This window comes from Sus scrofa, chromosome 13 (genome assembly GCF_054392235.1).
Source record: "Sus scrofa isolate SSC_HxYL_T2T_F1_AM1 chromosome 13, Sscrofa_HxYL_maternal_Yorkshire_Landrace_v2.0, whole genome shotgun sequence".
NCBI classification, from domain to species: domain Eukaryota; kingdom Metazoa; phylum Chordata; class Mammalia; order Artiodactyla; family Suidae; genus Sus; species Sus scrofa.
This window is the reverse complement of record NC_139395.1, coordinates 110,533,311-110,549,979: the sequence shown is the minus strand read 5'-3', so window position 1 is coordinate 110,549,979 and position 16,669 is coordinate 110,533,311. Positions and strand designations below refer to the sequence as shown.

Here is a 16,669-nt window from a genome sequence, read left to right as displayed (position 1 = left end):
CTATTTGCCCCACTTTTTATGTTTCGTTCTCTTTTTTTTTGCATTCCTCTGAAATGATGCTTGCTCCTAACTCATTTCCCATTTTGAGGTTAAACACTCTACTTTTATTTTTTAGCAGTTCCCCTTAAGTGGGGATATTTAGAAAAAGAGAATCAATTCCTCTGTCCATCTGACAAACAAAACAAAGATGTTTGAATGCTTTAACTCCAATCAATCCCCTTGTACTTTATGCTATTTTAGCTATATAATAATGTTATATACCATTTTTTAAAAATAAACACCAAAATTTATATCATTTTAGATAGTCTATTTCTGCTTAATTTTATCCATTTACCATTTTATTTGCTTATGATTCCTTCTTGTATTTCAGACTTTTCAATGGGGATCCTTTTGCTTTTCCTAAAATAACTTCTTTAAAACAGTGGTTCTCAACCCTAGCTGAATACTGAAATTATTAGGTATGCTTAGATCTTAACCCACATCAAGGGAGAAAAGGCCTAACCAAGTATACTTCGAAAGGTCCCTCTGTTGGAGTTCCCCTCGTGGCACAGCGGAAATAAACCTGACTAGGAACCATGAAGTTGTGGGTTCAGTCCCTGGCCTCGCGCAGTGGGTTAAGGATCCAGCATTGCCGTGAGCTGTGGTATAAGCTGCAGACGCGGCTTGGATCTGGCATTGCTGTGGCCATGGCAAAGGCTGGCAGCTGCAGCTCCGATTAGACCCCTAGCCTGGGCACTTCCATATGCCACAGGTGCAACCCTAAAAAGCAAAACATAAAAAATAAATAAATAAATAAATAAATAAAACACAAAAGTTCCCCCTGTTGAATCAAATATGCAGCCAGGGTTGAGAACCACTGCCTTTAGTCCCTTAAGTAACAGACTCTTGGTAGTAGATTCTGTTTGTCTGAAAATGTCTTTATTTTGCCCTAGTTCTTTGAGAGTTTATCAGTTCACTATTGTTCACAATTATTTTCTCTAGGTCCTTTAAATTCTTCCTGCTTTTACTATTGCTTTCAGTTAACAGTGTTTCCTTTATGTGAAAATTGTTCTTTTCTCTGCAGCTGTTTTGTCTTTAGCAGTCTGTAGTTTCCACAGGCATGCCTATTAGGTGTCAAATTCTTCTCCTTTATCCTGGCTGGGATATACTGTGTTTGCTGAATCTAAAACATTCTGTCTTTCACCAGTGTGGGGGAATTCAAATACTTTTGTCTATTATCTCCTTCTGAACACATTAAAGATGGCATTCTCACTCTAACATGTTCTAGCCATGTTTTCTCTATGATGCTTTGTTCCAATTTCTGGATAATTTAACATCTGTCTTCAGGTTGACTAATTCTTTCTAGCTCTTTTTAATTTCAGTTATTTTCATTTCTAGAATTAATTTTTTTCAAAGCTCCCCAGTCATTTTTCAGTCTCTCATCATATACCTTGTTGTTATTATCAACTGCTTCTTTTAATTCTCTTTACTTTATATATTGTCCATCTTCTAATTCCAATTCCATATCTTAAATGCTTGAGGATCTTCTCCTAGTTTTTTTCATTAGATCTCATTCATGGTGCCTTACTTTTATATATATTTTATAGGGTTTTTTTAAATTGTAAGCTCATATATACTGAAACTCTTATCTATGGGGATTCTTTTTTTTTTTTTTTTTTTTTGTCTTTTCTAGAGCTGCTCCCTCAGCATATGGAGATTCCCAGGCTAGGGGTCTCATCGGATCTGTAGCCACTGGCCTATGCCAGAGCCACAGCAATGCGGGATCCGAGCCGAGTCTGTGACCTACACCACAGTTCACGGCAAGGCCGGATCCTTAACCCACTGAGCAAGGCCAGGGATCGAACCAGCAACCTCATGGTTTCTAGTCAGATTCACTAACCACTGCGCCACAACAGGAACTCCTCAATGGGAATTCTTTTGAGGCCTGGCTAAAGATACTCCAAAAAGTATTTACATTGCTTTTTGCCTGACACCTAGAAGTGCTACAAACTAAACCCCTCTTTAACACAGATTATAAATTTAGGCACCAAATATAGAGAGTAATTGGAGGCTTTTCTGTATCTTTAGAAATCAAATGATTTCCCTTACTTTGTTGCAATTACACATGAAAGGGGGTTTTAAAGTATTTTATATCCAGTATTTTTAGGGGCTCAGGGTATCAAATTTGTTAAAATATATGGAATGTCTAGAAAAAGAAGTCTGTATTTAAGAGTGTCTCTAGACTTTCTTCATAGTCATTTCAAAGGTTAAACTAGGAGTTCCTGTTGTGGCACAGTGGAAACAAATCCGACTAGAAACCATGAGGTTGTGGGTTCGATCCCTGGCCTTGCTCAGTGGGTTAAGGATCTGGCGTTGCCGTGAGCTGTGGTGTAGGTCAAAGATGAAGCTCAGATCTGGCATTGCTGTGGCTGTGGCATAGGCCAGCAGCTGTAGCTCTGATTAGCCTAGGAACCTCTATATGCTGTGGGTGTGGCCCTAAAAAGCAAAAAAATTAAAAAAATAAAATTTTTAAAAAAGGTTAAATTACTCTGAATTTCAAATAATGAAACCATAATGAATTCATTGTAAATACCAGAGTACAACACTGTAAATAGCATTCAACTCCTTGTACTGACTATGTCTGTTTAAAGTGTTTATAACATATAAATTCAATGTAAATTAGTACCTTTTTAACACTTGCAGAAAAATCAGCTACTATTTTCAAAATATTGTTGGTTTCAGGAAAATCCTTACAAATATAAGGTTCTTCAGCACATATAACCCTTATTGCCAGGCCAGGACCTAAAAAGAAGAGCAGCAATGGTATTTAATGTAAAAGTTATGTTTAATTTAAAACTTTAATTTTAAAAAAGCCTCAAAGTATATTATTATCATTATTTTTATTTTTTGTCTTTTTGGTCTTTTAGGACCAATGATATATGGAGGTGCCCAGGCTAGGGGTCAAATAGGAGCTATAGCCGCCGGCCTACGCCAGAACCACAGCAACTCGGGATCCGAGCTGAGTCTGTGACCTACACCACAGCTCAAGGCAACACTGGATCCTTAACCCACTGAACAAGGCCAGGGATCGAACCAGCAACCTCATGGATGCTAATCGGGTTTGTTAACCACTGAGCCATAATGGGAACTCTTCAAAGTACACTATTTATTAATATTTACTAAAAACATATTATCGGAGTTCTCATCATGGCTCAGTGGTTAACGAATCCGACTAGGAACTATGAGGTTGCAGGTTCGATCCCTGGCCTTGCTCAGTGGGTTAAGGATCCGGCATTGCTGTGAGCTGTGGTGTAGGTCACAAACAAGGCTCAGATCCCGAGTTGCTGTAGCTTTGGCATAGGCTGGCGGCTACAACTCCGCTTGGACCCCTAGCCTGGGAACCTCCATATGCCACAGGAGCGGCCCAAGAAAATGGCAAAAAAAAGACCAAAAAAAAAAAAAAATAATACTATCTAGGAGTTCCTGCTATGACACAGTAGTTAACAAACCCAGGTCACTGGGTTAAGAATCCATGAGCTGTGGTATAGGTTGCAGATTGGCTCAGCTTTTATGTTGCTGTGGCTATGGCTGTGACATAGGCTAGCAGCTGCAGCTCTGATTCAACTCCTAGCCCAGAAACCTCCATATTCTTCAAGTACAGCCCAAAAAAGCAAAAAAAATAAAATAAAAAATATATATATATATCTTGGTTTTCTCATCTGATGGCAACATTCATGCCAATCCTAAGGATGGTACATTTAAATATATATATAAATAATGGATATTTATTCAAAGAAATATATACAACAGGCACTGAAAATAACTTTTATTCCCTACCTAGCCTTTCCTTTGCTTCAACTAAGATATTTCCTAAGATGATAAATTTCTTCAAAAACCATCTGGGATTTCCCCTTGAGGCACAATGGAAACAAATCCTACTAGTATCCATGAGGATGCTGGTTTGATCCCTGGCCTCACTCAGCAGGTCGGGGATCCATCGTTGCCATGAGCTATGGTGTAGGTTACAAATGCGGCTCAGATCCCAAGTTGCTGTGGCATAGGCTGGCAGCTGTAGCTCTGACTCAACCCCTAGCCCGGGAACTTCCACCGGCCCTAAAGTGCGGCCCTAAAAAGCAAAACAAAAAAAAAAAAAAAGCAAAACAAAAAAACCCACCAAAACTGCCTAAATTGAGTTTTCTTCGATATGAAGACCTAATGACAAATTAAACAGAACTGGGTTTTACCTGGAAATGGATGTCTAGAAACTAACTCTTCTGGAAGTCCAAGTTCTCTGCCTAAGATTCTTACTTCATCTTTATGAAAATCTTTCAGAGGTTCTATTACTTTTCCCTAGAGGGAAGAAAAAAGCCCAGTTAATGCAAATTATAACCAAAATGACATGAAAAACAAAGAGTAACAAATAACTGGCTTTTTTTTTCTGTTGCTCTTAACTTTAAAAGATGAAATTTAAAAAAAATATTTTTAAAATATTTCTTCCTACGTGCTTCTCTAAAGTAATTAGATGAGTATTTTAGTGATCTTCATATTTCTCTTTGAAACGCATTTTAAACATAAACCTCTTAAGTAGAAATAAATCAAAGCAAACCTACCCACCCATCTCTGATCTAGTTCTTATTGTAATACGAGGCAATTAGAAAACATCATACTAATGCTTAAAAATTAACTCTCCAGGAGTTCCCGTCGTGGCGCAGTGGTTAACGAATCCGACTAGGAACCATGAGGTTGCGGGTTCGGTCCCTGCCCTTGCTCAGTGGGTTAACGATCTGGCGTTGCCGTGAGCTGTGGTGTAGGTTGCAGACGCGGCTCGGATCCCGCGTTGCTGTGGCTCTGGCGTAGGCCCGTGGCTACAGCTCCGATTCTACCCCTAGCCTGGGAACTTCCATATGCCGCAGGAGCGGCCCAAGAAATAGCAACAACAACAACAACAACAAAAAGACAAAAAAAAAAAAAAAAAAAAAAAAAAATTAACTCTCCAAATAATAACATCAAGAAAGTAAAAAAACAACCCACAAATGGCAAATCATGTATCTAATAAAGGAGTTGTAACCAGACTATATAAAGATCACTCACAATTCAATAATAAAAAGATAAATAAGCCAATTAAAAGACGGGCAAAAGGAGTTCCTGCCGTGGCTCAGTGGAAACGAATCTGATTAGTATCCATGAGGACGCAGGTTTGATCCCTGGCCTTACTAAGCTCGTTAAGGATCCAGCGTTGCCATGAGCTGTGGTGTAAGTCACAGACGCAGCTCAGATCTGGCGTTGCTGTGACGTAGGCCGGTAGCTACAGCTCCGATTTGACCCCAAGACTGGCAACCTCCATGTGCCACAGCAGAGGCCCTAAAAAGTGGATGGGGTGGGGTGCGGCAAAGGATCTGAATAGACATTTCTCCAAAGAAGATACACAAATGGCCAATAACCTCATAAAAGATGGCTGACATCATTAGCTATAAGGGAAACACAAATCAAAGCCACAATGAGATACCTATCACTTCACATTCATTAGATTGCTTACAAAAGGACAGGTAATTCACACCCATTAGAATGGGTACTCTCAAAAAAAGGAAAGAAACAAAAAATTCAGAAAATAATAAATGCTGGGCAAGATGTGGAGAAATTAGATGCTTTGAGCACAGCTGATGGAACTGTAATATGGTATACCTGCTATGGAAACATTAAAGAGGTCCTTCAAAAAATTAAAAATAAAACTTCTATTATGATTCAGAAATCTCACCTCCTGCTATATATCCAAAAGAATTCAAAGTAGGGGCTCCAAGAGATATTTGCAGACCCATGTTCACAGAAGCACAACTCACAACAGAAAGTAGAGGCAAATGTCCATCGGCAGATAATTAATTAAAAGTGTGTATCAGAATTTCCGTTGTGGCTAAGTGGTTAACAAATCTGACTAAGAACCATGAGGTTTCAGGTTCAATCCCTGGCCTTGCTCAGTGACTTAAGGATCCGGCATTACTGTGAGCTGTGGTGTAGGTTGCAGACGAGGCTTGGATCCCAAGTTGCTGTGGCTCTGGCGAAGGCCCCAGCTACAGCTCTGATGAGACTCCTAGCCTGGGAATCTCCATATGCCACGGGTGCGGCCCTCAAAAAAGCAAAAAGACAAAAAACAAAAACAAACCATGTATGTACATACAATAGAATACTATTCAGCTTAAAAAGGAAGGAAATCCTGTTACATTTTACAACATAGATAAACCCTGAGGACCTATACTAAGTGAAATAAGTCGTCACAAAAAGACAAGTACTGTATGATTTCATTTAAAGCAGCCATATTCGTTGACTATTTTACAGAAAATAGAATAGTATGTTACCAGGGGTTGGTGAGAGGGAGAAAAGATTAGCTGTTGTTCAGTAGGTGAAGAGTTTCAGTTTTACAAAATGAAAAAGTTAGAGAGATCTGTTTCACAGCAATACAAGTAACACTACTGAACTGTATATTTAAAAATGATTAAGGAGGGAAGAGGGGGGAGGCCTTATGGGAAAATTCTCATAAGCTTTTACCTCCTCTCTCAACTTTCTGATAAGCTCTGTGTCGTTGTGATGGGTTTTGATGAGTTCAGCTTTGCCACTTGCAACAAGGGATGCACTTTCAATTAGATCAGGCCGTAATGTACCTTGGGCAAGGAAAACCTCCTCTGGTTTCAAGTTCATTTCTCCAATTACTTCATTGGCAATCTATAATCAACAGGAATAAAACAGCCTTTTAAGAGATGAGTTTCTTAAAAAACAACAAAATTTTATGTTTTCAGCTATACTTTCAGCAAAATTTCTCAAGTCCTTTTTCAACATTGATCAGGAGATGAAATCTACCAACCCCCTAAATAAATTGTTTTAAGAATATATGCATAAAATGATTGTAAAAGGTATGCATATATTCAAAAGGTATCAAAAGCCTAAAAAACTAGCCACAGAAATACCCGAAGAACTAAAATCTAATACCAACTAAAAACACCTTTTTTAGTTAACATACAGTGAGTGTTCTGTTAATTTCTTCTGTAAAGTCTTTCAGTTAAACATATATACTCTTTAAATATTCTTTTCCATTATAGTTGAATACAGTTCTCTGTGCTATACAGTAGGACATTGTTACATCTGCTAAATCCAACTTTCCACTCTATTCCTCCCACAACCCCAAGTCTCTTCTCCTTGTCCATGGGTCTGTTTCTGTTTTGCAGACAGGTTCATTTGTGCCTTATTTTAGATTCCACATGTGATATCCTATGGGGACAAAACCTATTCTTAAGCAGTTAAAACAACAGCATGACAACACAAGTACACGTTTTTAAAAACATAAAACAGTTTATACTAGTCAATATAACAGCAATATACAGTAAAACACTTAGCCAACAAAACAATCAAAATTAGTTACAAAATTTGGTTATTTGGTACAATGACAAGAAAAAAAAACTAAAATTCACATCAAAAATAGTATATATTGAAGATATTTAAAAGGTACCTTAACAAAAGTATCCCCAATGATTTTTCTTTTCTCCTCAGGACTCGTAGTCATATTTAAAGTTTTGCTAATTCTTTTTCGTGGAGTTCTGTCTTCATCTGATATTGGTAGAGTTGTTGTTCCATTGTAGAAAGAATGAGCAGCATTTATCACTGGGAAAGAGAAAGGAAGTATGTTTTAAAAAGGTTTTTGGAAATCATAAATAATAGACCAAACTACAAAAAGAAAACCTAGATGGATTCTCTTCTCCCCTTAATTTGCCTGTATTTCCAAAACTACCAATAAATTATGACCGACAGAATCCATACACAAGCACTCATTAAATTTTGTTCCTTAGAGAATCCTATGGCATTTAATGATCTAGGGCTATAATATCTAATTATGTTAACTGATTTCCCTCTTTTCTGTGTTTCACCAGAACAACAAACAAAAGCCCCAGCAAGAACCCCAAGGGAATCAAGGCAATGGTACATATACAATGATCGAAGTCCTCAGAACTATACTTTGACCGGTCTCTTGAAAAAGTGATGTATGAACATATATTTAGCAATCTTTGGCTGTCCTCTTAAGGAGCAAAGTATTTAAAAACTAAGACCTCTATCTGATAATAAGAACAACTGGTGGGCTTCACTGTAAGATATCAGGGCAGGTGGCTAGTTCACTGGAAGACCACCAGTGAATGCGTAAGTCTTTCTCTTAAGCTGGTCAATTACCCAGAGAAGACACCTCCAATTTTCTGCTTATCAGCATTCTGATAGTTGAAAGTATCAGCATTCTGATAAGTGAAAGCAGAAATGACAAGAGGGATGGAGATGCAACTCAGTACAATAAGGTTTTTACTTGATTCTACTGTTTTTAATGTAGAATCTTTCTTTCATCTTCAACTATGCATAATATTGATACACCCAGTCCAAAGCCTCTCTTGTTTAGCCTAGAGTAGATAGAGAATAAACCCATGCTGAGGAGAGCAATAGCAGTTGCTTTTTTAAAGAAAATGTATGTACTTCTCGGATTTTTAACCCATTTGTTTTAGGTTCACCCAGTGAACAGTCTCATCAGGAAGCCAATGTTTCCAACTCTGGAGCCTCCACAGAAGTCTTGCTTTCTTCCCTCATCCCCCAACCCAAGTCCTCCATTTTACTGTCAGTTAAAAGGGATAGATGAGGGGTTTTGTGGAGACGAAACTTACAATTTAGGGGAGAAGGATCAAGATGGCAGAGGAGTAAGACATTGCACTCACCTTCTCCCACAAACACATCAAAAAAACACATCTAGGTAGTTCCTGTTGTGGCACAGCAGAAACAAATCCAACTAGGAACCATGAGGTTGCAGGTTCGATCTCTGGCCTTGCTCAGTGGGTTACAGATCCAGCAATGCTGTAAGCTGTGGTATACATCACAGATGCAGCTCGGATCTGGCGTTGCTATGGCTGGGGTGTACGCCCACAGCTATAGCTCCGATTCGACCCCTAGCCTGGGAACCTCCATATGCCACAGGTGCAGCCCTAAAAAGACAAAAACAAAAAAACAAACAAACAAAAAAACCTCACACCTACATGTTAAACGATTCACACAGAATATCTAGTGAACAAAGGCAGAAGAACTTAAACCTCCACAAAGGGCAAGAAACTCTCAATATAACTGGGTAAAACAAAAGAAAAAAAGAAAGAGAGAGAGAAAAGAAATCAGGATAGGATAGGACTAGCATTCCTGAGAGAGAGCTGTGAAAAAGGAATGGAACCCACACCTGGGAAGCCACCTAATGGATGAGGAGATCAGCTGAGACAGAGGGACATCAAAGTCGCCGAGAAAAGCACAGCAGCTGGACTGAGGGCATAATTAGAGTGAGAGCCACACACATCATCTACACCACTGCCCCGGACACCACATCCTGAGATGCTCGGGGCAAGGGCTGGGCATTGAGACTCAGGCTCCAGAGGTCAGTCCTAGGGAAAGGATTAGGGTTGGCTGTGTAGGGACAGCCTGAGGGGCTAAGGAGCAGTGTGCCTCAGGCTTGAGAGCAGTGAGCTATGGACTGGGGAGTGGGACAGGTCCTTGCTGCTGTTAAGAGCCCAGCAACCAGGCATTGAATACTAGCCCTAACCACTGCTTCCTTCTCCCTGAAAACACACTTGGCACCCTGGGGATAACAGCCTGCTCACACTGAAGAGACAGAAAATATTCAAACTCCCTCACCAAAAATAAATTGTAATCCCCCACAAAATACAAAGGAGTGCTCTTGCATAGACATAGCCCTCCAAAACTACAGTTTGGCTTCCCGAAACTCACAGAAAAAGAAAAACATAAGACGAAGAAGCTCAGAAACCATTCCCAGTTAAAGGAACAGAATTCACATGAAGCAGCAAACAATCAAACACATCTCTGCAGTCTAACAGACATTGAGTTTGAAAGGGAGACTGTGAAAATACTGAAGGAATTAAGGCTGAATACCAAGGAATTAAGAACAGATATTAAGAGTAATACCGATTCCTTCAGAAAGGAATTAGAAAATATGAGGAACATAGAAAAATTAGAATATTCATTTGAAAAGGCGCAAACTGAGTTAAAGGCACTAAAGAGCACAATGAATAATGCAGAAGAAGGAATGAGTGACTTGGAAGACAGAACAACGGAAATCACACAATCAGGACAGCAGACAGAAAAACATGAAGGCAATAAAAGAGATCTACGGGATAGTATAAAGCGGGCCAATCTATGCATAATAGGAATTCCAGAAGGAGAAGAAAAAGAATAGGGGATTGAAAATATATTTGAAGAAATTATGTCTAAAAACTTTCCAAAACTGATATCAAGATACAGGACGCACAGATGGCCCCAAACAAGTTGAACCCAAATAGGCCCACACCAAGACACATCATAATAAAAATGGCAAAAGTTAAAAATAGAAGATTCTAAAAGGCAGCAAGAGAGAAACAAATCGTTAATTATAAGGGAACCCCCATAAGGCTATCAGCTGAATTCTCTGCAGAAACATTACAGGCCAGAAGAGAGTGGCAAGATATATTCAAAGTTCTAAAAGGAAAAAATTTAGAGCCTAGAATACTCTACCCAGCAAGAATACTATTTAAAATAGAGGGAAAAATAAACAATTTCTCAAACAAACAAAAAAAGCTAAAAGAGTACAGCAATACAAAACAAATTCTAAAAGAAGTACTGAAAGGGCTTTCCTAAATAAAAAAAGAAGAAGAAATAGGAAAGAGGAAATCACAATAGGAAAGCGATCACTTAAAGAAGCCAGCATACAGATCTAAAAGGGAAAAAAAACAAAAACAAAAACTACTGTAAAAGTGACGATAAACACAAGGAACAGCAAAAGGACAAACATGAAGATGTTTTAAAAGGACTTCAAAAATCACAGAATGTGGGGAAGGAAAGTAAGAAAATCTAGACTTTTTTTTTTTTTTTTTTTTTTTAATACTGTGTTTGAGGAGTTACTATCATGGTGCAGTGGAAATGAATCCAACTAGGAACCATGAGGTTTCGGGTTTGATTCCTGGCCTTGCTCAGTGGGTTAAGGATCCGGTGTTACCGTGAGCTGTGGTATAGGTTGCAGACACAGCTCAGATCTGGCATTGGTGTGGTTCTGGTATAGGCTGGTGACTACAGCTCCAATTAGACCCCTAGCTTGGGAATCTCCATATGCCATGGGTGCAGCCCTAGAAAGACAAAATAATAACAATAATAATGTGTTTGAGCCTATAAGACTATCAGGCTAAAGCAAGCAGATATAGGAAGGGGTTAACATACTTAAAAAAAAGGGCAACCTCAAATCAAAACCAAACCTTACATTCACAAAAAACCAAAAAAAAAAAAAAGCATGTGAGCATAAAACAACTGGATATTATGCAACCAAAAATAGAAAGGAACAAAGGAGAAACATAGAACCAACTGGAAAACAAGGTTAAAATAGCAATAAATACATATCTATCAATAATTACTTTAAATGTCAATGGACTAAATGCTTCAATCAAAAGAAACAGAGTGGCAAACTGGATAAAAAAACAAAAACCTACAATCTGCTGTCTACAAAAGAATGAACTTAGGGCAAAAGACACATATAGACTGAAAGTGAGGGGATGGGAAAAGATATTTCATGCCAATGGACAAGAAAGCAGGAGCTGCAATACTCGTATCAGACAAAATACTTTAAAATGAAGTCCATAAGAAAGACAAAGAAGGACAGTATTTAATGGTAAAAGAATTCAGTCAAGAAGAGGATATTACAATTGTCAATACACATGCCCCTAATATAGGAGCACACAGATACCACCAACAAATACTAACAGACATAAAAGAAGAAATGATTGGGAATACAATAGTAGGAGACTTTTTAACACACCACTCACATCAATGGACAGATCCTTTAGACCTAATAATCAATGAGGCAACAGAGATCCTAAATGAAAAGTTAACACTCCATTGACATTTTCAGGACATTACATCCAAAAAAATCAGAATATACATTCTTCTCAAGTGCACATGGAACATTTTCAAGGATCAATCACATACTGGAGCACAAAACTAACCTCAACAAATTTAAGAGTATAGAAGTTATTTCAAATATCTTCTCTGACCACAATGGCATGAAACTAGAAATCAACCACAGGTAAAGAAATGAGAAAAAACTAATTATGTGGAGACTAAATAACATGGTACTAAAAAAAAAAAACCCAATGGGTCAATGAGGAAATCAAGAAGGAAATTAAAAAAAATACCTCGAGACAAATGATAATGAAGACACATCCATTCAAAATCTATGGGATGCCAAAAAAGCAATACTCAGAGGGAAATTCATAGCTATACAGGCCTTTCTCAAAAAATAAGAAAAAACTCAAATTGACAACCTAACCCACCACCTAAATGAATTAGAAAAAGAACGACAAACAAAACCTAAAGACAGCAGAAAGAAGGAAATCATAAAGATCAAAGAGGAAATCAATAAAACAGATTCAAAAAACAATAGGAAAAAAATCAATAAAACCAAGAGCTGGTTCTTTGAAAAGGTAAACAAAATTGACAAACCTCTGGCTAGACTCACCAAGAAAAGGAGAGGAAAAAACCAAATATACAAAATAAGAAATGAAAAAGGAGAAATCTCAATGGATACTGCAGAAATACAAAAAACCATAAGAGAATACTATGAACAATTACATGCCAACAAATTTAACAATCTAGAAGAAATGGACAACTTTCTAGAGACTTACAGCCTGCCAAAACTGAACCAAGAAGAAATGGATCAACTGAACAAACTGATCACTAGAAATGAAATTGAATATGTCATAAAAACACTCCCCCAAAATAAAAGTCCAGGACCAGATGGCTTCATAGGTGAATTCTACCAAAGAGGAACTTACATCCATCCTCCTTAAACTTTTCCAAAAGGTTGAAGAAGGAACACTCCCAAAGACATTCTATGACACTACCATCACCCTAATTCAAAACCAAAGATACTACCAAAAAAGGAAAGTATAGGTCAATATCATTGATGAATATAGACACAAAAATTCTCAACAAAATTTTAGCCAACCAAATCCAACAACATATAAAAAAGATCATACACCGCAACCAGGTGGGATTCATCCCAGGTTCACAAGGATGGTTCAACATACACAAATCAATCAACATCATATACCACATTAACAAAAGAAAAGTCAAAAACCACATGATCATCTCAATAGATGCAGAAAAATGCATCTGGCAAAGTAAACATCCATTCATGATAAAAACTCTTACCAAAGTGGGTATAGAGGGAACATACCTTAACATAATAATAGCCATTTATGACAAACCCATAGCAAATATAATACTCAATGGAGAAAAGCTGGAAGCCTTCCCACTAAAATCTGAAACAAGATAAGGATGTCCTCTCTCACCACTTTTATTCAACATAGTATTGGAAGTCCTAGCCACAATCCCACAAACAAAAGAAACAATGTATCCAAATGGGAAGAGAAGAGGTAAAACTGTCACTGTGTATAGGTGACATTGATACTATATAGAAAACACTAAGGACTCAACCCAAATACTACTTGAGCTGATCAACGAATTCAGAAAAATAGCAGGGTATAAGATTAACATTCAGAAATCAGTCGCATTTCTTTATACTAACAATGAAATATTAGAAAAGTAATACAAAAATACACCCCCAAAAATTAAATACCTGGGAATAAACCTGACCAAAGAGGTGAAAGACTTATATGCTGAGAACTATAAAATATTAATCAAGGAAATTAAAGATTCAAAGAAATGGAAGTGGGATGGACTGGGAATCTGGGGTTAACAGATGCAAACTATTGCCTTTGGAATGGATAAGCAGAGATGTTGCAGTATAGCACTGGGAACTGTATCTAGTCATGTATGATGGAGCATGACAATGTGAGAAAAACAATGTATGTTTTTATGAGTGACTGGGTCAACCTGCTGTACAGCAGAAAATTGACAGAACACTGTAAACCAGCTATGATGAAAAAAATAAAAATCATTCAAAAAAAATAACAATTTGGAGGCTCCTTTCAAGACAAAGGATAACAAATCATGCCCTCCCCCTTTTCCTTTGTTGGCTACAACTGCAGCATATGGAAGTTGCCAGGCTAGGTCTGAATCAAGGCTGCAGCTGAGGCCTACGCCACAGCCATGCCGACATTAAATCTGAGCTTCATCTGCTACCTACGCATAACTTGTGGCAACACCAGATCCTTAACCTACTGAATAAGGCCAGAGATCAAACCGATATCCTTACAGAGACCATGTCAGGCCCTTAACCTGCTGAGCCACAATGGAACTCCCACAAATTGCCCTTTTTTAAACCACAAGTTAATACTAGTATGGCTAACAAGAACTGAAGTATACCCAGATACGAATGCACATTACGTGTACATATAGCACTAAACCCAATCTAAATGTATCCCCACTCAACTTTTCTTAACCTAATCCTCAAATGCCTGCAGCCACTTCAAAAACCACTGAAAAAAGAGCAAGAGTTTAAAAGCAAAATAAAATAAACTAAATTAACTACAAATTATTAAAAAAAATCTTACTTGCAAATTTCATAAAATGTATGATCATGAGAAGACACTACTACAGTCCTTCCCTAGATTTTGGAAAAGGCTTGGCTAGTGAGGAGTCCTGAAATTTAATCTTCATTAGCTTGTCAGAGAAAATCTGCATTGTCCATCTGCTTTCCACTTCACACATTTTGTTGAAACCATTAGACTGCTATCACCGCCTCTCTATTCCTAACCCTTGTGGCCTGAACCATTATTTTAGTGACGTTTCAAAAGGACAAAGGGAGAGGCTCATATGTCATGTTTAACTACAAGTCCTCATTTTATGGTGAACCTTTTGGCATCAATTCCAATTAAATCAATTAATATGCAGTTTATATAATTAAACTACTGACTCAATTTCACTATAATTATTGACTACATCTTGTTTTTAAAAAGAATAAAAGATCCATAAATGTAAATGAAGGTAAGGCCTCTTAGGCCTTATTTACCTTAAGATAAATGGAAAAGAATGGTAGTTGGAAATGGTAGCTAACTGATCTATATATAACATCAGCAGTAATCAACAGTTTTAAAATTTATACTAGGATCCCTCTTGAACAAGAAGTAATTATAATGCAAAAATAAAAAACATTTTCAATAATAAGCTTATTAGGAAAATTGTACTTGCTAAGACAATGTGCTCTCTTAACCACAGGCTAGATTTGATGAAACAAGCCCTAACATGTAAATTAACTTTTCTGGAGTTCATCAATACCTTTGACTTGAATTCCAAGCTTTTTGAGGGCCTCTTCAACAGACTGACTTTCTCTTTTTCTCATAAAGCCATTATCGATGTGCACAGCAATGACTTGATCTTGGTTCAAAGCACGATTCAACAAAGCTGTACAAACTGTTGAATCTACTCCACCACTGAGTAAAACCTACAGGGTGACATGAAGACAAAAATTAAATTGAGTAGAATAAGGAAAAAGCTGCAAAACTTAAATCACTACCTAAAAACACTGTATCAAAGTTAAGTGTGGTAACTGAAAAAAAAGCACTCTAAAACAGTGCAACTCCAAAAAAAAAAAAAAAAACAAAAAAAAAACCGGAGTTCCCGTCGTGGCACAGTGGTTAACGAATCCGACTAGGAACCATGAAGTTGCGGGTTCGGTCCCTGCCCTTGCTCAGTGGGTTGCCATGAGCTGTGGTGTAGGTTGCAGACGTGGCTCGGATCCCGTGTTGCTGTGGCTCTGGCATAGGCCAGTGGCTACAGGTCCGATTAGACCCCTAGCCTGGGAACCTCCATATGCCGCGGGAGCGGCCCAAAGAAATAGCAAAAAGACAAAAAACAAAAACAAAAACAAAAAAACATAAAACAGTGCAACTCACAGAGCACATGATCACCCAGTCAGAACTTAAGGGTTATGCTGGTGAAGCCTTAACTCTGAATTCTAACATCATTAACATAAATTTATAGATTTTTAGACATAACTGCTCACCAAAACTTTGGATGTGCCCACTCTCTCTTTGATCTCTCGAATACACTCAAGTTCTCTGTTCTGCACAGTGAAAGTCCCACTGCATCCAGCTATATCATAGAGGAAGTTCTTCAGTATTACTTTCCCATTTTCTGTAAGGCCAACTTCAGGGTGGAACTGCACTCCATATAATTTTTTAGATTCATTTGCTATACCTTTATAGAAAAAATAATCACAAATTAAAATTTTTTTTCACATTGAAAAGACTCAACCAGCACAACATTGTGTATCAACTATACTTTTTAACAAAAAGAAAAAAGAAAAAAGGAAAGACTCTACCAATACCCATAGTAATTCCTTACAATTTCTTCTTCTATAAATGTGAAAACTGATATAAATTAGTGGATTTTTAGCTATGGGGGAAAAAACACAAATAAAAATTACATTGCCGGAGTTTCCATTGTGGCCCAGCAGAAACGGATCTGACTAGTATCCACGAGGATGCAGGTTCAATCCCTGGCCTCGCTCAGTGGGTTAAGGATCTGGTGTTGCTGTGGTGTAGGCCAGCGGCTACAGCTCCTATTTGACCCCTAGCCTGGGAACCTCCATGTGCCACAGATGCAGCCCTAAAAAATAAATAAATAAATAAATAAATAAAATTACATTGCCACAATTCAGCTTTATAAAGATCTTCCCTTATACAGCAAT

At 37.8% G+C, this 16,669-nt stretch overlaps 1 protein-coding gene across 6 annotated transcripts in view; it reads right to left on the bottom strand.

Moving 5' to 3' along the window:
• GMPS (guanine monophosphate synthase) overlaps positions 1–16,669 on the bottom strand; it is a 68,737-nt gene that overhangs the window by 11,011 nt on the left and 41,057 nt on the right. For all 6 annotated transcript variants that reach the window (XR_014824226.1, XR_014824225.1, XR_014824227.1 and 3 more), the window contains 6 exons: positions 15,983–16,176; positions 15,256–15,421; positions 7,475–7,626; positions 6,520–6,693; positions 4,224–4,329; positions 2,666–2,781 (listed from right to left, as the gene is read on the bottom strand). Coding sequence is in view for 3 of the 6 variants with exons in the window: in XM_013982155.3 (XP_013837609.3) it covers positions 2,666–2,781; positions 4,224–4,329; positions 6,520–6,693; positions 7,475–7,626; positions 15,256–15,421; positions 15,983–16,176 (908 nt within the window). In the remaining 3 variants the exon portion in view is untranslated. The remainder of the gene's footprint in view (positions 1–2,665; positions 2,782–4,223; positions 4,330–6,519; positions 6,694–7,474; positions 7,627–15,255; positions 15,422–15,982; positions 16,177–16,669) is intronic.